This window comes from Carcharhinus amblyrhynchos, chromosome 5 (genome assembly GCF_965287045.1).
Source record: "Carcharhinus amblyrhynchos chromosome 5, sCarAmb.v2.hapA, whole genome shotgun sequence".
Classification (NCBI taxonomy): domain Eukaryota; kingdom Metazoa; phylum Chordata; class Chondrichthyes; order Carcharhiniformes; family Carcharhinidae; genus Carcharhinus; species Carcharhinus amblyrhynchos.
In genome coordinates this window covers 62750434-62773884 of record NC_137328.1, presented here as the reverse complement: position 1 = coordinate 62773884, position 23451 = coordinate 62750434, and the positions used below count along the sequence as shown (strand labels likewise).

Genomic DNA, 23451 nt, shown 5'->3' with positions numbered 1-23451 from the left:
CAACTTAGTTCATGCACATAAATGGGATTTCCACCACAGCTCTGAGGAAATATCCGGCCATTGTCCACTGCGACTACTTAACAGAAGATCTTCCATGATAACATCCATGCTGCGAGATCCAGATGAGCCCAGTTTTCGAAAATGGTGGAAGCCAAAAATTGTGGGATAAGTAATATGTAAATGAATGCAAACAATCAAAGAGGGTTGTCAGAATCAGGGAGTAAAACTCAATTTGAATGTTTTCTCTGGCTGGGAAATCTAGAATACAGGGTCACAGCCTCAAAATAAGGGATCAGTCATTTAGGACTAAGATAAAGAGAAAATTCTTCACTCAAAGGGTTGTGATCCTTGAATTCCCTACCCCATAGTGCTATGAATGCTTAGTTGTTAAGTATATTTAAAACAGATTTTTGGATAATATGGGATCTAAGGGACATAGGGATAATGCAGAAAGGTGGTGCTGAGGTAAACAATCGATCCTGAACTCTCTGAATGCCAAAATAGGCTCGAAGGGCCACGTGGCCTACTCAAGCCCTATTCCTTATGCATTTATTTTTGAATTTAGGAAGGGCTCAAAAGGAAGTTTAACTTAGTTGTAGCACCTTCCAAAGTTGAATAGGATGACTGCTGGAAGTGATAGGCTGAAATGAAGTGGAAGGAAACTTCTGTGCAAGCACAAGTCTTCAGGTAAGTTACCTGGTAGCCCAGAACCCAGATCACAGTTTGGCAACTCTGTAGATGATTTGGTGCTGTATGAAATCGTTGTGAGGAAAGTGACACTGTTTGGCATTCAATGGCACTCTCTCCATCAGCCAGTACTGCTGATTGAAGGAGGTGGAGGCTAGCTGCAGCTCAAAGTGACTGCTACTGTCACTGGATGTTGCATGATGAACTTACAACAGAAGGCACATGTCTGCCTCTGATCCTCTGCTGACTTGGATTTTGTGGAGAAAGCTCCCTATTGTCATTGCCAGTGATGTTTGTTGACATCTTGGCGAGTGTGACTAGGCAGGCTGTACTGGCTGTTGATCACAGTGGCCTGCTTTCTTTCATGCAATGTCAATGAAAGCAAGACATGTTTCCAAACACTATCCAGCATTATTCAGGCAATAACATACCTTTGGATTTGATATCACAACCTCCCTTGATAACTGAAGTTTCTGTGTGCACTGATCATCTACCAAAGCATCAAAAATGTGAATGCACAAACAAGTAGGAACACAGCACCAGTGTTACTTGGCATCACTTTGTTGGTCCTCCTCTAAATCCTACATAAAACTGATATCAGAGTTTTCTATAAAGAAACCTATTCATAACACTAATGGTGTTCAGGGTTTTAAAAAGAACAATTACTACAAAAGCTTCTGAAAACCAATGTGGCAGAAGGAAAAAGAATTAAAAGAGAAAAATGTTGCAGAAGTTGTCTGTGGGTAACGTAATGTAATGATGCCATTGCAAGAAAAAAGTACTGCAGATGCTGGAATAAAGGCGGAAAATGCTGGAGCTATTCAGCAAGCATTTGTGGAGACAGGAAGAGTTAACATTTCAAGCCAATGTGTCCTGACAAGGTGGTTAATTTGAACATTCCCTCCAACATCTGCCATTATGACTGTTGTGATGTGGGTATGCCGGCGTTGGACTGGCGTAAACACAGTAAAAAGTCTGACAACACCAGGTTTTAGTCCAACCGATTTATTTGATAGTAAACGCACAAGCTTTCGGGGTTAGTCCCTTCGTCCAGTGGATGGAGAGTTCTGGCCTCAGACAGAGCATGTAAAGCACAGACAGTTTAGAGATTACTGATTAGAATGCGAATCCTTACACCTAACCTGCTGCTCAAGACCTGAAGTGGCTGACAATGTGAGTGGAAGGAGCACTGATCACAGGTTAAAGAGATGTGTATTGTCTCCAGACAGTACAGTAAGTGAGGTTTTGCAAACCCAGGCAAGTCACGGGGGTTACAGATAGTGCGACATGAACCCAAGATCCTTGTTGAGACCGTCCTCATGTGTGCGGAACTTGGCTATCAGTCTCTGTTCAGCGACTCTGCGCTGTCGTGTGTCGTGAAGGCCGCCTTGGAGAATGCTCACCCGAAGGTCAGAGGCTGAATGCCCGTGACCACTGAAGTGTTCACCAACAGGAAGGGAACAGTCTTGCCTGGTGATTGTCGAGCGATGTTCATTCATCCGTTGTCGTAGCGTCTGCATGGTCTCCCCAATGTACCATGCTTCGGGACATCCTTTCTTGCAACGTATCAGGTAGACAATGTTGGCCGAGTTGCAAGAGTATTTACCATGTACCTGGTGGATGGAATTCTCACGTGTGATGATGGTATCCATGTCTATGATCCGGCATGTCTTGCAGAGGTTGCTGTGGCAGGGTTGTGTGGTATTGTGGTCACTGTTCTCCTGAAGGCTGGGTAGTTTGCTGCGAACAATGGTCTGTTTGAGGTTGTGTGGTTGTCTGAAGGCAAGAAGTGGGGGTGTGGGGATAGCCCTGGCGAGATGTTCGTCTTCATCAATGATATGTTGAAGACTCCGGAGAAGATGTCGTAGCTTCTCCGCTCTGGGCAAGTACTGGACGACGAAGGGTACTCTGTCCATTGTGTCCCGTGTTTGCCTTCTGAGGAGATCGGTGCGGTTTTTCGCTGTGGCGCATCGGAACTGCCGATCTATGAGTCAAGCACCATATCCTGTTCTTATGAGGGCATCTTTCAGGGTCTGGAGGTGTCTGTCACGATCCTCCTCATCTGAGCAAATCCTGTGTATACGGAGGGCTTGTCCATAGGGAATGGCTTCTTTAACATGTTTAGGGTGGAAACTGGAGAAGTGGAGCATCGTGAGATTGTCTGTGGGCTTGCGGTACAGTGAGGTGCTGAGGTGACCGTCCTTAATGGAGATGTGTGTGTCCAAGAACGCAACTGATTCTGGGGAATAGTCCATGGTGAGTTTGATGGTGGGGTGGAATTTGTTGATATCATCATATAGTTGTTTCAGTGATTGTTCACCATGAGGCCAAAGGAAGAAAATGTCATCGATGTATCTAGTGTATAGCATTGGTTGAAGATTCTGTGCAGTGAAGAAGTCTTGTTCGAACCTGTGCATGAAGATGTTGGCATATTGAGGTGCAAATTTGGTCCCCATGGCTGTTCCGTGTGTCTGGATGAAAAACTGGTTGTTGAAGGTGAAGGCATTGTGGTCCAGGATAAAGCGGATGAGTTGTAAAATTGCATCTGGAAACTGGCAGTTGTCAGCATTGAGTACTGAGGCAGTCGCAGCAATGCCATTGTTGTGGGGGATGTTGGTGTAGAGTGCCGAGACATCCATTGTGACGAGGAGTGTCCCTGGTTCAACTGCTCCATGTGTGCTGAGTTTCAGTAGGAAGTCCGTAGTGTCGCGACAAAAGCTGGGGGTTCTTTGTACAATGGGTTTCAGGATGCCCTCGACGTAGCCGGAGAGGTTCTCACACAGAGTTCCATTGCCCGATACGATGGGACGGCCAGGTGTGTTTGCCTTGTGTATCTTTGGGAGGCAGTCTCGCATCAGTCTCGCAGCAGGCACAGAGGAATTCATCAGGCGAATGAGGCTGCGGGAGTTTTTCCACAAACCCCAAGAGGCCAGCAGCGAGCACAATGAGACAGTCGATGAACCAGAACAGCTGACAGAGAGATCTGCAGTGCAACAGCCTAAGAGGAAGGAATCCAATTGGACTCCTCCGGAAGGCCGCTGCCCTCGACTGGACTTGTATGCCCAAACCATCAGGAGGTGCGTTAACACCAGATTCATCAGCCGCACTCACAAGACAGCCCCGAACGTCACCCAAGCACAATGCAACGCCATCCATGCTCTCAAGACAAACCGCAACATTGTCATCAAACCAGCAGACAAAGGAGGGGCCATCATCATACTGAACAGAACGGATTACTGTAAAGAAGTGTACTGACAACTAAACAATGAGGAACACTACAGACAATTACCCACAGATCCGACCAAAGAACACGCTCGTCAACTCAACAATCTGATCAAGACCTTTGATCCGGACCTTCAGAGCACCCTCCGTGCTCTCATTCCACGTACTCCCCGCATTGGAGATCTCTACTGCCTCCCAAAGATACACAAGGCAAACACACCTGGACGTCCCATCGTATCGGGCAATGGAACTCTGTGTGAGAACCTCTCCGGCTACGTCGAGGGCATCCTGAAACCCATTGTACAAAGAACCCCCAGCTTTTGTCGCGACACTACGGACTTCCTACTGAAACTCAGCACACATGGAGCAGTTGAACCAGGGACACTCCTCGTCACAATGGATGTCTCGGCGCTCTACACCAACATCCCCCACAACAATGGCATTGCTGCGACTGCCTCAGTACTCAATGCTGACAACTGCCAGTTTCCAGATGCAATTTTACAACTCATCCGCTTTATCCTGGACCACAATGTCTTCACCTTCAACAACCAGTTTTTCATCCAGACACATGGAACAGCCATGGGGACCAAATTTGCACCTTAATATGCCAACATCTTCATGCACAGGTTCGAACAAGACTTCTTCACTGCACAGAATCTTCAACCAATGCTATACACTAGATACATCGATGACATTTTCTTCCTTTGGCCTCATGGTGAACAATCACTGAAACAACTATATGATGATATCAACAAATTCCACCCCACCATCAAACTCACCATGGACTATTCCCCAGAATCAGTTGCGTTCTTGGACACACGCATCTCCATTAAGGACGGTCACCTCAGCACCTCACTGTACCGCAAGCCCACAGACAATCTCACGATGCTCCACTTCTCCAGTTTCCACCCTAAACATGTTAAAGAAGCCATTCCCTATGGACAAGCCCTCCGTATACACAGGATTTGCTCAGATGAGGAGGATCGTGACAGACACCTCCAGACCCTGAAAGATGCCCTCATAAGAACAGGATATGGTGCTTGACTCATAGATCGGCAGTTCCGATGCGCCACAGCGAAAAACCGCACCGATCTCCTCAGAAGGCAAACACGGGACACAATGGACAGAGTACCCTTCGTCGTCCAGTACTTGCCCAGAGCGGAGAAGCTACGACATCTTCTCCGGAGTCTTCAACATATCATTGATGAAGACGAACATCTCGCCAGGGCTATCCCCACACCCCCATTTCTTGCCTTCAGACAACCACACAACCTCAAACAGACCATTGTTCGCAGCAAACTACCCAGCCTTCAGGAGAACAGTGACCACAATACCACACAACCCTGCCACAGCAACCTCTGCAAGACATGCCGGATCATAGACATGGATACCATCATCACACGTGAGAATTCCATCCACCAGGTACATGGTAAATACTCTTGCAACTCGGCCAACATTGTCTACCTGATACGTTGCAAGAAAGGATGTCCCGAAGCATGGTACATTGGGGAGACCATGCAGACGCTACGACAACGGATGAATGAACATCGCTCGACAATCACCAGGCAAGACTGTTCCCTTCCTGTTGGTGAACACTTCAGTGGTCACGGGCATTCAGCCTCTGACCTTCGGGTAAGCATTCTCCAAGGCGGCCTTCACGACACACGACAGCGCAGAGTCGCTGAACAGAAACTGATAGCCAAGTTCCGCACACATGAGGACGGTCTCAACAGGGATCTTGGGTTCATGTCGCACTATCTGTAACCCCCGTGACTTGCCTGGGTTTGCAAAACCTCACTTACTGTACTGTCTGGAGACAATACACATCTCTTTAACCTGTGATCAGTGCTCCTTCCACTCACATTGTCAGCCACTTCAGGTCTTGAACAGCAGGTTAGGTGGAAGGATTCGCATTCTAATCAGTAATCTCTAAACTGTCTGTGCTTTATATGCTCTGTCTGAGGCCAGAACTCTCCATCCACTGGACGAAGGGACTAACCCCGAAAGCTTGTGCGTTTACTATCAAATAAATCGGTTGGACTAAAACCTGGTGTTGTCAGACTTCTTATTATGACTGTTGGCCAGTCCATCAGGAGTGAACAAATGCAGCCAGCCATTTAATGAGAACTGCTGATCTATGTGTAGGTGTACAGCGGATAGAGCTATCAGACAATTTTTGTGCTTTTGATCATATTTTGCTTGACAATTTTAACAGCAATCTCTTTGGTACTGCTTTATTCTAGCTCAGATCTCAAAGCGATGAAGACTACTAACTATCATTCTGTTTTAGGTTTTTTTTTAAAAACTGAGTTTCAGCTTTCCCGGCAGATGAACAACCCAGTAGAGCAGACTGTCAATACATAATTTGACATATAAACTTTGGATCATGAATGCTAATAGCATTACTTCCAAGATCTATAAAAACTTCAAGTTACACTATTATTTTGAGGTACATTTGCTACATTAAGCAGATCATTTCATCTATCTGCTTTATTTGATTTTCTTCTCTTTTGATTTTGCCTCTGATTAATCTGATTTGTAGTCTGAGCAATACAAAATGGCAGAGTGTTTGCTTGTCCATCCTTTAGAAAGTCCCAGAAAGTAGGAGGTGTCTCACACTATTTTCAGTCAGGTCACTGGCCACCTGAGGAATTTATTCTACACTCCACGCTTATTTGTTAACCTTTCTCCCACTTCAGCTGCTGATTCTTGCAGGGACACGATTCTGTGATTCACCACAGGCAATGTTTAAAGGCAGAAATAGGCACCTCGATAATAAAGCAACAGCGTCAGGGAAATAATAAGGCAGAATTCTAGTTGTTTACTGCAGTTTTCAGCATGGGGATTGGGAATCTGGACCCTTTGTTAGTTGGAGCCATAATTGAGAAATTGGAGTTCACAAAGAACTAAAGATTTATCACAAAATGGTCGTTAAAAACTGTCATGCTTAAATATTTATAAACCAAATGAACCATATAGAACACATCTGAAGGTACTTAAGAAAATAAGAATAGGAATACTGTATAGGAAACTGTTGGTGACATTTTTCACAGTTCATTAAATACACAGTTGAAGCAAAAGATTAGAAAATAACTAATGATTTTTTCCAGAATAAGATTAGATGCATTATCCTGAAAAAAGGTCTGACAACTTAATACTTACAACAGGAAAAATACAGCAGAATTTTATAGTGAGTGTAACTTAAAAGATAATAATCAACATGGGAGATCTGTCTAATGCAATGGGAGTAATTTGAGGCTGCATTAGAATGAGCAGATTCTAACAAGGTGAACATAGGGGCCCAACAAGACTGTGTCTGAAACAGGTTGTGGTTGAAACAGCAATGTAGGATGAAGAGTTTTCTTTGTCCCCACAGATCTCCCTTTACCTTAAACCATGAGTTCTTCCTCATGTTCAGACGCCCCATCCAGATATCAGTTAAAAGCATCTGAGTGCATGTGTGGCAAACAAAAGACCGAAGGCCGGATGACACAGCCAGTTTCAGACATGTGGAGTTACTCCAATTCTTCAGCTCATATGTCAGCAGCTTCATGGCCATTCTCTCGTTCTGTTTGAATGCATGGTCTAAAATATCCACAGCAAGTTGTCCAAATTCCCTAGGATGTAAAGACAATCATGCAAGAGAGAAAGGTACAAATAACTCTGTTGCAACAATAAAACCTTTAAGTCTTTAAAAAAAACACAAAGCTTTTTCAAAGCATGAAAAATGAAGTTTTACATTCAGTTTAGCAATATCGCTGTGAATATAATTTGTGTGCAAGTAAATTGTCTCAAGCAGCAAAATGAGAGATTGCCTGCAGACCTTTTAAGAACTATGGTCTCACAATTTGTAAAAATGAACTCACCATAGTCACAGATGATCCTAGGCTAGTGGTGATTTAACTAGAAGATCAGAGCACACCTCAGGGAAGGAGCATGGTGGGCCTTCATGAATAACTTTAGCCAGCACAGGAATTGAACCCAGACTGTTGGCACTGCTCTGCATCACGATCCAGCTGTCCAACCAGCCAAACTAAACCATCCTCCAACATGCACCATCATAGTGCTTACCAAAAGATGGCCAACAAATATATGACAGGTGGGGTTGGGAAGGTACAGGATGGTGGGGGTGAAGAAAGTTCTGTAATATGACTTTTACATATATCTCTATGTATATTTTGATTTTAAAAACCTTAAATGACATTATTTCTACCTTTGAACTCAGAGCTCCCCAGACATAAACTTCAGGATAAAGAATCGGGATAGCCATTTATCGCGCAAGTCTGTTGCAAGTCTGTTGCACCAGTCAATGAAATCATAGCTGATCTGTGAACTAACTGCCTATTCCTTAGAACTCTTGGCTAACAAAAATCCACTGAGGGAGTGCTGCATTATCAGAAATGCAGCCTTTGGATTCATTTTCACAGGGGTATATAAAATATTTCATGGGGAAATTCAAAGAAAAAGTGGAGTTTAACCAACTTCACTAAAATAGCTTATCTAGTTATTTACCTCTGTGCTGTTTATGAGACATGGCTATGCACAATTTGGCTGTGGTGTTTTCTGAATTCCAACAGTGACTTCAAAAAGTATTTCACCTACTCTAAAGAATTTGGAGATGTCCTGGGGTCATGCAAGGCATGAGAAAAATGCAAGCTCTTTCTTCGTTTATTCCAAGAACAGTGCAAATTAATCCTGATGCTGAATCCTGAGCAGCAGTGCTAAGTTAATGGAGCATTCATATAAGTATTTTCCATAGTTCCCCTGGTGAATGTTGTTTAGGAGAACATCAGGATACAGGTGGGGAGTATCAGGAATACTTGGATGGGAACTGAAATCCAGTGATCATTCTGTTGACATTGCTGGAAATCTGCTGTAATGACCATCAACTGGAAACACAGGTAACCAAGCATCCGATGGAGTTACCAAGTGGGGTTGGATCCTCTGAGGGCTTTTACAATGTCACTGATATTAAGTGAACACAAACTCCCATAGTTGGGAGCACTGTGGCACAGTGAACCTCACAGCATCAGAAACCCAGGTTCAATTCCTGGCCTGGGTCACTGTTTGTGTGGAGTTTGACATTCCCCCCTGCGTGAGTTTCCCCTGGGTCCTCTAGTTTCCTCCCACAGTCCAAAGATGTACAGGTTAGGTTGATTGGTCATGCTAAATTGCCCTGTCATGTCAGAGGGACTAGCTAGGGTAAATGCATGGGGGTGGGGGGATTGTGGTCAGTGCAAACTCGATGGGCCGAATGGCCTCCTTCTGCATTGTAGGATTGTATGTGTAGCATCGCTTAATATAGTCCTGGTCAGACACATATACATCTCCAGAACCCAAAGGCACCAGGGTCCATCATCTAGATTCAGGTGGGTTTGAGGGATGTACTGCTAAAGACAAGGCAAGAATGTTATCAATTTTAAATATTCCAACTAACATCTTGATACTGATACAGTCTCATCCTCTTTCTGAGAGACCCAACATCCTCCCACTCAGGACAACTTTTCCAGCACCTTCAGTGCTATAGTAATGGCTGAATATGACAAAGGTCTACTACTCCTTGTAACATCTTCCACCCTCCATATCTCCATGAACCTTGCTTTCCACTAACTTTAGCTGAATTGAGGGAAGAGCAATGAGGCTTCAAGGGCTAGATTTCCACACATGGATTTTCAAGACAAAAATTGTTGAAAAACAGAAAAATATTTTGGGGTGAAATTTGATTGCCGTTGTTTTCAGATATGGGGCTGAGTCTAGTCTATTGAGACAGGCAGCACACACAAATAGATGCTGCCTCTTGAATTGAATGATTTCAGCAGATAGCCCATTATCAATAACCTTTATCCCATGCTATCTAGCTATGCCTTAAAAATATTCAAAGACTGCTTCCACTGCCTTTTAAGGAAGAAAGTTCCAAAGACTCACAACCTTCTGGGGGAAAGACATTCTTCTCATCTGTCTTAAATGGGAGACCTCTAATTTTTAAGCAATGACCTCTATTTCTAGATTCTCCCACAAGCAGAAATATCTCTCCACATCCACGCTGTCAAGACCCCTCAGAGTCTTATATGTTTCAATCAAATTACGTCTTACTATTCTAAACTCCAATAGATCCTAGCCGAACTTGGTTAACCTTTCCTCATAAGAAAATCCTCCTATTCCAGGTATTAGTCAGTGAACCTTCTCTGAACTGCTTCCAATACATTCACATGCTTCCTTAAATGAAGAGACCAATACTGTACACAATACTCCAAATGTGGTCTCACCCACATCCTACAAAACTGAAACATAACCTCTCTCCTTCTATATTCAATTCCCCTCACAATAAACAATAACTTTCTATTAGCTTTCCTAATCACTTGCTGTACAAAGGATAAAAATCAATTCTCCCCCCTTGAGGTGGGCAGATGCTTAACTATTCAGAAAGGTGAAGATCCTATCACCTTCCCAACTCCACCCATTAAGTATAGGGAGGATGGATGGATGGAGGGTGCTCATCTGTATCTCCTCAATTTGGATTCCCCAACCAGGGAAAGCATCCTCCTTGCAAGTAGCCTGTCCATCCCTGTTAGAATTTTGTAGTATTATATATCAGATCTCTTCTTATCCTTCTAACTTTAATAAATACAGGCCCAGTCGAATCCGCATTGGGCAGTCTCACCAACCTCGGTATTGGACTAAGGAATGTCCACTGCACGCTCTCTATGGCGTGCATATCCTTTCTTAGGTAGGGAGACCAAAATTGCATGCAATACTCAGGATGTGGCCTCATCAAAGCCCTGTGTAACTCCAGTAAGACATCTCTACTTCTAAACTCAAATCCTCTTATGATGAAGCCCAAGCAATTTTCTTCCTAATTGGTTGCAGATATACCCATGGCCTGGAAGGGGTGGTTGCTCTTGGGCAACCCATGCCCAATGAAGAAACTTACTGGAGTAATTAGCTACCTTTGGCTGAAGTACTCGCCTGTCCTTGAACACTACACCCCCCATGCCCCCATCAACCCCACCTTTTGTAGGCCTCCACAACTGAATCTGATAAACCCACCTGACTTACCTATACTCCAAACCCCAGCAATGATCCTGCATTCCTAGCAGTGACCACCATTCTCAGTGGCGTTGCCCATATGGAGAACTGCCAGTGTCTGTTTGGTTAGCAGCTCCCAGAGGCAGGAAAACTGCTCTGATCACAACAAGGACACTGTCGGTAATCAGGTATGTGCCTGATTTTCTCTGATATCTTCCTGTAGTTAATATAAAGATTTGACTTCGCCATGTTCCCTATTTTAAAATTAAAATACAAAAGAAAGTACAGGCTAATGTACTTGACAAATAGCCTCTTCTGAGCTGGCAAAACAAATTTAACATTTAATCATGTTGCCATCCCTTTTTCAGAAAGAGAAGCAACTATCAGAGTATACACTGCATTCAGACTTTTTTGTTTTATCCAGTAAGTTATTTGCACAGCTAGAAATACATTTAAAATGATGTAGAATCATAGAATGATAGAATCCCTGGAGTGTGGAAAAAGACCATCCGCCCATCAAGTCTGCACCAACCACAATCCCACCCAGGCCCTACTTCTGCAAGCCCACATATTTATCCTGCTAATGCCCTGACACTAGGGTCAATCCACCTAACCTGCACATCTTTGGACTGTGGGAGGAAACTGGAGCACCTGGAGGAAACCCATGCAGACACGGGGAGGGTGTGCAAACTCCACACAGACAGTGACCCGAGGCCAGAATTGAACCCGGGTCCCTGATATTTTAAAATGGTTTAGAGGAATTATTACTATTTAAGACAAAGATGGGAAAGATTTTTTCTCTCAGAGGGTCGCTAATCTTTGAAGTTCTCTTCCATAGAGCGGAGTGGGTGTTTGAAAATATTCAAGGCTGAGTTAGACAATTTTCTGGTTAGTCAGTTAGTTGGTGAGATTACAAGGGAGTCAAGGGTTATGGAGATAGGCAAAAAGTGACGTTTAGGCCACAATCAGACCTGCCACAATCTTATTGAATGTTGGAGTAGGCTCGATGGGATTAATGGCCTACTTCTGTTCCTATTTCTTGTCTCCCCCTTTGAACTTATGATAGACATTCCTCAGTGAACACACAGGGTAACACAACTTGTTTCTAGATCGCTTTCAACTTCATTCTTAGCCTTTTCAACATCTTAATTTCTTGAAGACAAAAGTAGAAAGTGAATAGTGAGTAATCATACTTGGAGTACTGCTTTAGCTCTTCCGAGGTGTCATCCATCATGTTGCTCTGCTTGGCCTCATGAGCCATTGCCCTGTATAGTTTGCAGGCCACCACTGCCTTAGCTGTAGCTTCTTCTCCATGCTGCCAGAAAAACATGGCCATCCTCTGTCGCTTCATCAACACAGCCCACACCAACAGGTCATTGTAGGGATAGATAAAACCTGCAGAATCATGCTCCTCTGTATAATTTAAACCATCTTTTTGCTTCCTTTTTGACTTACAGAGTGAAACCGATTTCTCCTGTGAAAAACATCACCATTTTAAATATATAGACACTAGCACATTTATTGTATGTCAAGCGGTAGATTTTACCAGCCAGCTAGGATGTGCATGGGGGGCAGTGAGGACTGGAAACAGCAAGGGAAGGCAGAGGGGGGTAAAGTGCCTGCTGTCTTTCTGCCGTCATTGACATTTTGCCAGCGATGGGTGTGCCCTCTGCTATCTGGGGACACCGAGGGTAGTGCGAGATAGATCGGATCTTAACAACCCCTGAATTTTTGTCTGCTTTGAATTTGGAATTCCCTTCTGTGTTTTTCAGTTACGTTTCCCTAGCTCCCTCCCAAGCACTGAAATATTAGAAGTTCCAAGTCAAAATTACATAAACCTGAGGCACAAATATACATGAATTCCAAAAATCAAAATGGAGAAAAAGTCGGTGCATTTGTAACAATCTATCCTTTGGTGTCTCTAACATGATTATTTTAATTAATTTAGTAAAAATATGAGGAACACCTAGCAGCTGAATTCAATAATGTATGTGCATTGTGCTGTCTTGGGAAACATGGATTAAAATTGCACTTAGCAAACAAAAATTCTTAGCTAAAGCATTATTTATACCAAACTCACGGTAATGGCCCAAATTGATAATGTACAAATCCACCATTTTTAGTTCATTAATTTTTGAAAAGATCCATAATGTACCCAATGAAAATGCAATTTTGATTTTATTTCAAAATTTTTTCCCAATTATTAATGAAGCCATTATGAGATGGAATTTTATTTTGGTGTATTGGCGACCTAACCATTGTTCCCATTTATCCATTGTGCGCTTCATATAAGTTTGACAACTGTAAGGCATTAAATTGGCCATATGTCCTAACTAGTCTGAATTTGACCAATCAATCTGCTTATCAAAGGATTGGGAACATCTCAGATGATTTATATCTTTATTATTATCATTTTTCATGTAATATTGCAGTGCAAGTTTAAAGTTAATGTTGATAATGAATAAACTTAGAAGAAGAATGCTGCACCTTGCGTTTGTATGGCTGAGCTGTTCTAATGAACTGGGAGTGCAGCCTCTGCTCTTCAGTTTCCACTCTAGGAGCTGGTTCTCTGTTCTGCTGTAAGGAATGGTTACTCCAGCTCGGAGTGAAACTGGTGACTCCATGGCGTCTAACTCGCTGTTGAAAAGACAGTTTTTTCTTAGCCACATGTTTACAAGTACACTGGCAATATTTTTGAGAATCAATTTCTGTATCTTATTTTTATTTAGAGTTGCAAAAGGAAAATATCAAAGCTCTACCTGTAAATTGCAAACATTGATCTGTGTACAGTATTGCCTGCATGTGGATTGTTTGAGTGTGGGTATGTATGTGCATATCTCAACGTATTTCACAGAAGTAGTTATAATTTCTAACTAACATAGAAGGAATATATTAAAGAATAGTGGAGCAATTTCCTGACATGACACAAGATGACAAGTGCAGTTGAATAGAACCTAGATGGGAAACAGCACCTAGGTTGAAACAAACTGACACACTTAAACTGTCATTTATTGCATATGTGAGAATCATCTACATCTGTCTCCCGCCCTCCAAAAAGTGGGAAGAAAGTATCAGTTCAAATGTCAATAAATTATAGTTTCAGTAGTAATCTTAAGAGTAGCTTATTCTGCTTTCTTCTATTGCAGAACAAAGGGACCCAGTTATGTAAAGAAAGTGTCCAATTTAATAGCAATTAATGATCCAATGTGATACCACCAATGGAGCAACAGGACCATCCCCACAAAGCATGAGAGTAGCTAACCTGCTCCTTACCTTGTGCTGTCTATAGAGGCTGTTATACAGGAGTCTGAAAGATTTCCGTGTATAGATGCTTCGGTATGCACCTCCTACCAGATATTCCATCACCAATCCAATGTCAATCAAAGTAACTTTGTAACCAGGAGGAAGGTTACTCTAGAAACAGAAGCTTGTATCAGAATTCGCAGTAAAATACATAACATTTTGTTTCTACTGTAAAATTCTCCTCAATCTTGTTATTCATTATTCATGTAATTCATTTCATTTTAATTTCCCCAGGTAAATTCTGAAGTGGAGGTGGCAGAAAATGCACAACTGTACCAGCAGATTCCAGCAGAATTTCAATGAAGGTCTCTGAAACAGTCATAAACACTATCACAGCTACATAGGTCAAACCCAGGCATTGGTGCAAAGCTTCCTGTACAACCTTGTGAGCTAGAGTTTTCACTCATCCCTATGCTCCTTAAATTGGGAGTTCCCATGTCCCTTGCCAATAGAGGAGAACTGACACTGGATCAGTGCAACAGGTCACATGGATTTGTTGATTATATTTCCTTAAGTTTCCCCAATACGTTTTCTCTCTTAATATTAGTTTTCTTAAGTTCCTCACTCTTACTATTTTTGTGTCTTCTATTATGAAGATGTAAAATATCTGCCATTTCTTTATTCCCCATGATAATTTCTGCCTTTAAGGGAACATTGTTTACTTTATCTAATCTCATCTTCTTTAAAAATATTTTAAAAGCTGACTTTTTTTATTCCTGGCTTGCTTCTTCCCACATCCTACTTTTTTCCCTTTTCATCAGCTTTATGATCATCTTTGTCTGTTTTCTACAACACTCCCAACATTCTTCTTTCAATATAATACTACATTAACTTCCTTAATAAGCTGAGAATGGTCTTTTCTTACTGAGTTTTGTGTTTTCATGGAATGTATTTTTGTTGAACATTTTGAATTGTTTCTTTAAATGTTTCCCGCTGTTCATTTATTGCCATAACTTTTAATTTGTTTACTCAAACAATCTTTGCCAGTTACCCCCTCGTATCGACGTAATTGGCTTTGTTTAAGTTTAAGATTCTTGTTTTGGAATGGTGACTTTCAAACTTCCTTTGTATTATGATTATACTTTTTACAAGGGGACTCTTTTTATAACATGATTACAAATAAACTTTGCCTCGTTGCACAATAAAAAGTCTGACAACACCAGGTTTTAGTCCAACCTATTTATTTGATAATATACTCGCAAGCTTTCGGGTATAGTATCAAATAAATAGGTTGGACTAAAACCTGGTGTTGTCAGACTTTTTACTGTGTTTACACCAGTCCAACGCCGGCATACCCACATCGTTGCACAATGCCAGATCTAAAATAGCTTTATCCCCCACAATGTATTATTGTTCTCAGAAACTATCAATAAAACATTCTACAAACTCATCTTCCAGACTACAGGTTTGATTTTCAAACACCTACAAGGCCAAGGACCGATGCATGGGCACTTTGAAAATAATCCTCGCAATGGTGTGTCAATCTTTTGACACCTCCGGAACATGCTGTTATTTTCAAAGTGAGGGCAGGGAGTGGAGAACTGGAAACACATTCGTCTCCAATTTTTGGAATGCTGAGTTCCTGGTTGAGCTTATTAAGACCAGAAGGCAACTTCCAAATCACTGATCAGAAGTGAACAGTCTACTGTCTGTAGTGCACAGCCATCAGGAACAATGCAGGGAGCCATTAATTGATGTTTTGCCTGAAGTAGAATTGTTGGATAAAAGGGTTATTCAGACAGAATGGGTGTAATACGTTTTAATTGTTTGGCCACTTGCCAGCAATGCAAGGCCCTCTGATCTTCTAGCCTCTTTATTCTGCAAGGCAATGGCAAGCCGAGCCATGGCTGGCATCTTCCTTTGAGCATTCATCCAGCGCCACTACCTGTGGGCACTAAGTTTGCCTCCTCTGGCCCACTTAGGGGATTTGCATTTTAAATAGTGGGCGGCACGGTGCCACACAGCTGCCTCACAGCGCCGGGGACCCAGGTTCCATTCTGGCCTCAGGTGATTGTCTGTGAGGAGTCTGCATTTTCTCACCATGTCTGCATGGGTTTCCTTCAAGTGCTCCGGTTTCCTCCCATACTCGAAAGTTGTGCAGGTTAGGTTGATTTGGCTATGATAAATTGCTCCTTAATGTCAGGGGGATTAACAGGGTAAATACAAGGAGTTATGGGGATAGGATCTGGCTGGGATTGTTGTCAGTGCAGGCATGGTGAGCCAAATGGCCTCCTTCTGTACTGTAGAGATTGTAATGATTCCATGAAGACAGTGTGCATTGGCAATGTAGGTATCGAAGAGGGTTAGAACCTGGAAATACTTTCACCTGATTAAAATCAAAACCTGCCTTTCTCAGTTTGGTTGGTCTGGTATATATGAAGATTACCATTCTCAAAAAAGTGATTTCCGAAACTGCTTGGCCTTTAGGGATAAAAGGAAATTTTGAAGAGGATAATAAAGGATGGGAACAAGACAGGATTATTTGATCTCATGCCTCAAGGGTATAAGCATGTTATCCAAACTTGAAATGTAGACCTCATAGAATTGAGAATCTGTCTAGCAGCAGTATATAGACAAAGTCTCATTCGTTACGCTACTTGTTTATTTATTCATTTTACCTGCTTCATGTCCCGAACAAGGTGATGCAACAGGAGATTAGTTGGACCTTGTTTCTGTGGAGTGAATAATGCATAAATCAATACATTCTTAATGGAAGTGTAGATTAAAAAGTAATATTAAAGATTAACTATCACATCAGTACAGTACAGGATCAAAGCTTTTCCAGCAGCTCCAGGTTCAATTCAGGAGCATGGTGGAATATGCACACACACTCAGATGGGCACAGCCACAGCAACAACTGGAAACCAGTCAGAACTGATCAGTTCACCTGATCAGCATGACCAGCCTCAATGTCCAGCTCCTCTGTGGCACATTATAGCTTTCATACATACTGTCTATAAGATGCATTGTAGTAAGTCAACGAGCTTATTAAGATCATTCCTTCCAGTGACCTTTACCACCAACATCAAGGGCAGCAAGGCAATGGGAACATTTATCACCTCCAAATCATACAGCATCCCAATCTGGGAATAGATGGGGTGAAATTCCTTTTGTGTGAAGTATGAAATGCACAATAGGGAATTGGCAGCCCATTTCACACCACCAAATTTCGTTTTAAATCGATTGCTGCCCAAGATGAATGTTCCCCCAATTAGCCATTCCTTCATTGCAGCGGGGTCAAATTTACAGAATTCCTTGCGTAACACCATTATTTAGGCAGCATCTGCATGACCATTATTGTAGTTTAGAAGAAGGCCTACCATTACAATGTCAAAGAACATGTAGCTGGAAAATAAACGTGGCCTTAATAGAATTACCACACATCCAAAGCCACAGCAATGTGGTTGACTCTCAACTGTCCTCAGGCAACTAGGGATGGGCAATAAATACTGGCTAGCCAACGCTGCCCATGTCCCACAAATGAAAAAAAAATTGGAGACAGAGCAGTTGGTTCAACAAATGTCTCCCATTCTTGGGAGCCCTGCAATGATAGAGCCAAAAACTGCTCTTATTTTGTCAACAACTTGCTTTTGTGTCATGCCTTTAACAATGAAATTTCCCAAGGTGCATCGCAGAAATGTTATGTGAAGCAAAATTTGACACCACGCCATACAAGATGATATTAGGACAGATCACCAAAGGCTTGTTTGGTCAATTGAAGTAAGTTTAAAGACAATCTTTAAAAATAAAAAGACGGAAAGGCAGAAAGCTTAGGAAGACAATTCTCAAGCTTAGAACATGGTGTTTGAAGTCAAGACCATCAATGTTGGAGTGATCAAAATGGGCTGTTCAATGAATGAGAAATAGATGAGTATTGATATTGTGGAGTTGAAGTAGGGGAAATTAAGTTGTGGAGATAACTTAAAACAAGAAGATTGGAGCCTTGCTTAACCAGAAAGCACAAGAGTGATGGGTGAAAGGGACTTGCTGTGAGTTAGGACCCAAGCAATAAAGTTTTAGATTGCCTCAAGTTCGTAGAAAGCAAAACGTGGGAGTTGACTGGGAGTAAATTAGAATATCAGGTCTAGAAGTAACAAAGGCATGGATGAAAGCGTCAGTGTCAGATGAACTGAGGCAAGAATAGTGGCTGAAGGGCAATTAGGTAGCCTTAGTGATCAGGAGGATATGTGATCAGAACCTTACACCAAAAGCAGTAACAGTCAGGTTCAACCATACACAATTGTCAAGGAAAGTAATGGACCCAATAGCTAGGAAACAAAATTTATCAAAAGGTGTTCTGACTGTTTAATTGGAAGAAATTTCTGTTCCTCCACCCCCACTGCAGGAAGCACAATGAAAAGGAGACTGTTGAATAGGCAAAAACAAGGAAAGGTCAAGAAAGAGGAGAGAAATAGAAAATAAAAAGTGGAAGGGAAGAAAAATGAAGGGTTGAGGGAGACAAGGGTGAGGGAGTGAGAAATAAACTTGAGGGAGAGACAGATGTGTGAGGGAGAAAGTAAGAAATGCATGGATACTGAAGAAAGAGTAAGAGAAAAAAATCAAGGCGAAGGAGTGAGGACATTTTTTAAAAGGTTTAACGATCCCACTATCTCTAACTAGCGGGAGTTGGGAGTTTGAAAATTACAGAATTGGATAGTTTTCAAAATATTTATTTTGAGACTTGAGAGTGTAGGGATCAATTTTCCCAGCCCACTGCTTTTATCGCGCAGCAGGGTGGGTACTCAAGCAAAGGCCATTTTGCAGGCTTCCTGCTGGATAACACAGTCTCCGCTAGTCATCGGGCGCCGCATTTCCGGCGCATCAGCTCCACAGCAGGGGGTTGGTCCAGACATGTTTAGGGGACCAGCAATCGGGCTGTAGGTGGGGTTGCATGGCCAACCATGGGGGGTTGAGGAGCTAGCCAGCAATTGTGGTGGCCAGCAATCAGGAGGCAGGCAGTGTGGGACGACTGCACATGCGCCCATTTCCGCTATGACAGATTGACGCATATGAAGTTGCTCACTCAGCGCTATGCTGCCAGCCTCTTCAGCAGGATGATTTTCAGAGTGAATCTCCAAGACACACTGCAGTGCTCACAGTGTGGGAGATGTATTTTGAAACTCCTGCTGGAAAAAACAGCAGGATTTACTCCAGTTTTAGACAAATTCGATGCTGATAATTTTTTTGGGAGAATTGCCCGCATCGTGTGCAAAAGTATCTGACTAAGGCAACCACGCACGTTAGCGGTCTCTGGCTTACCTACCAGCATTTTATTGTGGCTTTGCTGTGCAAATTAATCTCATTGGTAACATGTACGCAAGAACTCAAAAGATACAAATGGGGTGCAGACCGTGTTGTAGAGTTCCTCCAGCCTGGCAATGGTGAGAAAGCGATGCATGCTCACACCATTCTCAATCAACAGTTTCACAAAATCCACCCGATCCATTACCAAAGCATCAAGCATGGCCTGCTCCAAGGACCCCACCTACAGTGCAATCAAACAAAACATGTAAGAGTTGAATCTCTCAATCCAATGCCAAATTATGAGTTATATCTTAATGAGTTTCAATTAAAGCCGTTGACTAGCTATACCGAAACAAAGCTGCCATATAGCTCAAGTACAAATACAGATGCCGGGATTTTCCAGTGGAGGCAGCTTGCCGTTGGCAACCAGCAAGATTTGCGACTCACTGACATCTGAGCTATTATGCACCACTGGGGAACCCATCGCAGGGGGGTCATCTTTGACAGGGCAGTAAAATCCTGCCAGCAGAAAGGACCAGAACACCTTGCCCATAAACGACATTGTGCATTAAATGTTTCTTAGTTACATTAGCAGGAAAAGTGAAAATTCTGAAGGGCAGAAGAGGTTAGAGTGTGAAAGGGAAAATATAGTCACATTTGAAGTGTTAACCTCTCCTTCTCATTAGCATCTAATCAATCTGCTATTTACCATTCTCATTTTGGACTCTAATATTCAGGTTAAGTATGCAATACATGTGAACCAACTAGCAAACTGTGATCGGACATACCACACTCCAAAGTAAATGACAGAGGCAACCAAAGCAGATTCTATGGATTTCTTAACAATCCACCCAGCTGCTTGTCACACTGTCTCATTGAAACCTTGCCCGGATTTCCACTTCCATGTGCAGGCAGCAGATTTGGCGGCAAGAGTGGAGAATATCACAAAAAGGCATGAGACCATTTCTCGGCGGGATAAATGTAATCATCCCATGCCCCTGTCAGTGGCGGGCCATGCTTTTGTTTAGTCAATAATGGGAATATCATTATAATACATCAACATGCTATCAGGCCCATAACCATAATCCCACATCAAATTAAACTTCCACAGTCATGTGATATCAGAATGACACAATGTATGACTGGCTTCAAAAAGCATGCACCTGGTGGGCAGAACTCCAAGGGGAGCTTGGGATGAATGCACCCATGCCCCATAGCACCCACACAGCTCTGCATCTTCAGGGGGAATGGGAGGTGGTGGGGGAGGAGTCATAGCCAAATTTGCACAGCAACTTCTTCAAAGCATCCTTATTGTTCTTGGGTATGAACTTCAATAAAGGGCTGCAAAAAGTGAAGGGAAACCAGGGGTACAGACTTCAGTGTGGTTGTTGGTGGGGAATGGGGAGTCAATACAGACTGAAAGTTCTACCCAAACATGAGGGTGTGGATGTGGCATATGGAGAAGTGATGAAGACTAGAACAAGGAATATAGAAAACAGGTCGATGATCAGGAGTCGGTTGCAGCTGAGATCGCTTAGCTTGAACTCAATTGACGTGTTTGGAGTCAGACTCATCACACAATTGTGCCCATTCAAGCAGTACCTATATATGAGGGTGCAAATGACTGCTGCTCAGCATTTGACCTTTGGCACAAGGCTCTTGCCCCATCATGCAACTAAAAACTGGACATTAATGTTATGGCCAGGACATGAATAAATGGACTTTGAGAGCTATTGATGATGAATGACAAAGAGTGGTCCTTAGCAGGCAAATATTAATCGTTAAGTCTCTCTCTTTGATACTGCAGTGAGAAAACCATCAGGATCATGGTGACAAGGAGCAGCACAGGAGACTGTTAAAGAAGTTATGTGCTCGTGGTGTTAAGGGTAAGATAGAGGATTGGCTGACTGGCAGAAGTCAGAGAGTGGAGATAAGCGGACTTTTTCAGGATGGCAGCCAGTTACTAGTGGTGCATTTCACAACAAACATTAACAATTTGGAGGAAGAAACTGAAGGCACTGTTGCTAAGTTTGCTGATGATACAAATATATGTAGAGGGACAGATAGCATTGAGGAAGTAGGGAGGCTGCAGAAGGACGTGGACAGGTTAAGAGAGTGGGCAAAGATGTGGCAGATGGAATATAATGTGGAAAAGTGTGAGGTTATGCACTTTGGGAGGAGGAATGGAGGCACAGGCCTTTCTCTAAATGGGAAAATACTTGGGAAATCAGAAACAAAAAGGGACTTGGGAGTAATTGTTCGAGATTCTCTTAAGGTTGATGTGCAGGTTAAGTCGGCTGTTAGGTAGGCAAATGCAATGTAAGCATTTATGTCGAGAGGGCTAGAATACAAAAGCAGGGATGTACTTCTGAGGCTGTATAAGGCTCTGGTCAGACCCCATTTGGAGTACTGTGCCATATCTAAGGAAGGATGTGCTGGCCTTGGAAAGGCTCCAGAGGAGGTTCATAAGAATGATCCCTGGAATGAAAAGCTTGTCATATGAGGAACTCGGGGTCTGCATTCGTTGGAGTTTAGAAGGATGAGGGAGGATCTTATTGAAACTTACAAGATACTGGGGGGCCTGGATAGAGTGGACATGGTGAGGACGTTTCCATTAGTAGGAAAAACTAGAACCAGAGGGCACAACCTCAGACTAAAGGGGCGATCCTTTAAAACAGAGATGAGAATGAATTTCTTCAGCCAGCGAGTGGTGAATCTGTGGAACTCTTTGTCACAGAAGGCTGTGGAGGCCAGCTCCTTGAGTGTTTTTTAAGACAGAGATAAATAGGTTCTCGATTAATAGAAGGAACAGGGGTTATGAGGAAAAGGCAAGAGAATGGGGATGAGAAAATTATCAGCCATGACTGAATGGTGAAGCAGACTCGATGGGCTCCTTTGTCTTATGGCCTTATGGAGCCTGGTGCTCTTGCTGTCATTCTTCTCATTCATAGCAGGGTCAATGGTGGTGTTTGTCTCTTCGAAGGCAAGAGCAAAATTGTCAAGTGAAAGCGTTGGAGGGGCTGCTGGGCTCTAGATGAACCCCAGGGAGCCATCACTCAGAGAGTCTTCGCTAGGCCCAGGGTATACCAGCAGCACTTGTCATACCTCCAGATGTCTGAGAACCAGTGTTACCAAAGACTGCGCATGTCCAGAGAATTTTTTGGTCACATCTGCCACCTACAAAAAACCGGTACCATAGGACTTGGAGGACCTCCACTGCCAATGTCACTGAATTTAACTGCAGTGCTCAAATTCTACACCAGTGGCTCCTTCCAGGGATCCACAGGTGACATCTGCGGTATTTCATATGCCTCTGCAATCAAGTGCACCCAGGAGATCATGGACGCAATCTTTGCAAGGGCATAAAATTTACTGCATTTTGACTGGGATCAGGCAAAGCTGGAAGCTAGAGCAATGGGATTTGTGCAGATCTCTGGTTTTCCACAGGTGCCATCAACTGTTTTCATGTGGCACTTAGAGCTCAACGCCTCAAGCTGGCTAAACTGTGAACCACAAGGACTTTCATTCAATGAATGTTCAAATGGTCTGAGGTCACAGTAAATGCAGCCTGCAGATAGAATCATTGAATCCCTGTAATGCTGGAAGGGCCCATTTGACCAATTGGTTTGTACCAACTCTCCAACAGAGCGTCTGTCCCAGGACCACCCTATCCCCAGAACTCTCACATTGATCTCGCTAATCCCCCTAACCTACAGTCTCAGGACACTAAGGGGCAATTTAACATGGCTGATCCATCTAATCTGCATGTCTTTGGATTTATGCACAATTCCCAAGGAATGTGCACAGCTCCTATATTCTGAACTACTCTTAGATCCCTGACATCTTTCAGGATCCTTGCAGGATTGGTTCCTTGGGAACAAGGGCTATTCACTGAGGACATTGCTGAAGACAACTCTGCGGAGACCAAAAAGAGTAGGAGACACAAGATACTATGAGGCTCATGCTGCA

General features: G+C 42.9%; 1 protein-coding gene across 2 annotated transcripts in view; it reads right to left on the bottom strand.

The window, feature by feature from the left end:
* Window positions 1-23451, bottom strand: part of trpm6 (transient receptor potential cation channel, subfamily M, member 6) — a 154283-nt gene that overhangs the window by 65796 nt on the left and 65036 nt on the right. For both annotated transcript variants that reach the window (XM_080188915.1, XM_080188917.1), the window contains exons 12-17: window positions 19589-19723; window positions 16857-16910; window positions 14209-14349; window positions 13423-13572; window positions 12129-12409; window positions 7298-7526 (exon numbers count right to left, since the gene is read on the bottom strand). In XM_080188915.1, the coding sequence (XP_080045041.1) occupies window positions 7298-7526; window positions 12129-12409; window positions 13423-13572; window positions 14209-14349; window positions 16857-16910; window positions 19589-19723 (990 nt within the window). The remainder of the gene's footprint in view (window positions 1-7297; window positions 7527-12128; window positions 12410-13422; window positions 13573-14208; window positions 14350-16856; window positions 16911-19588; window positions 19724-23451) is intronic.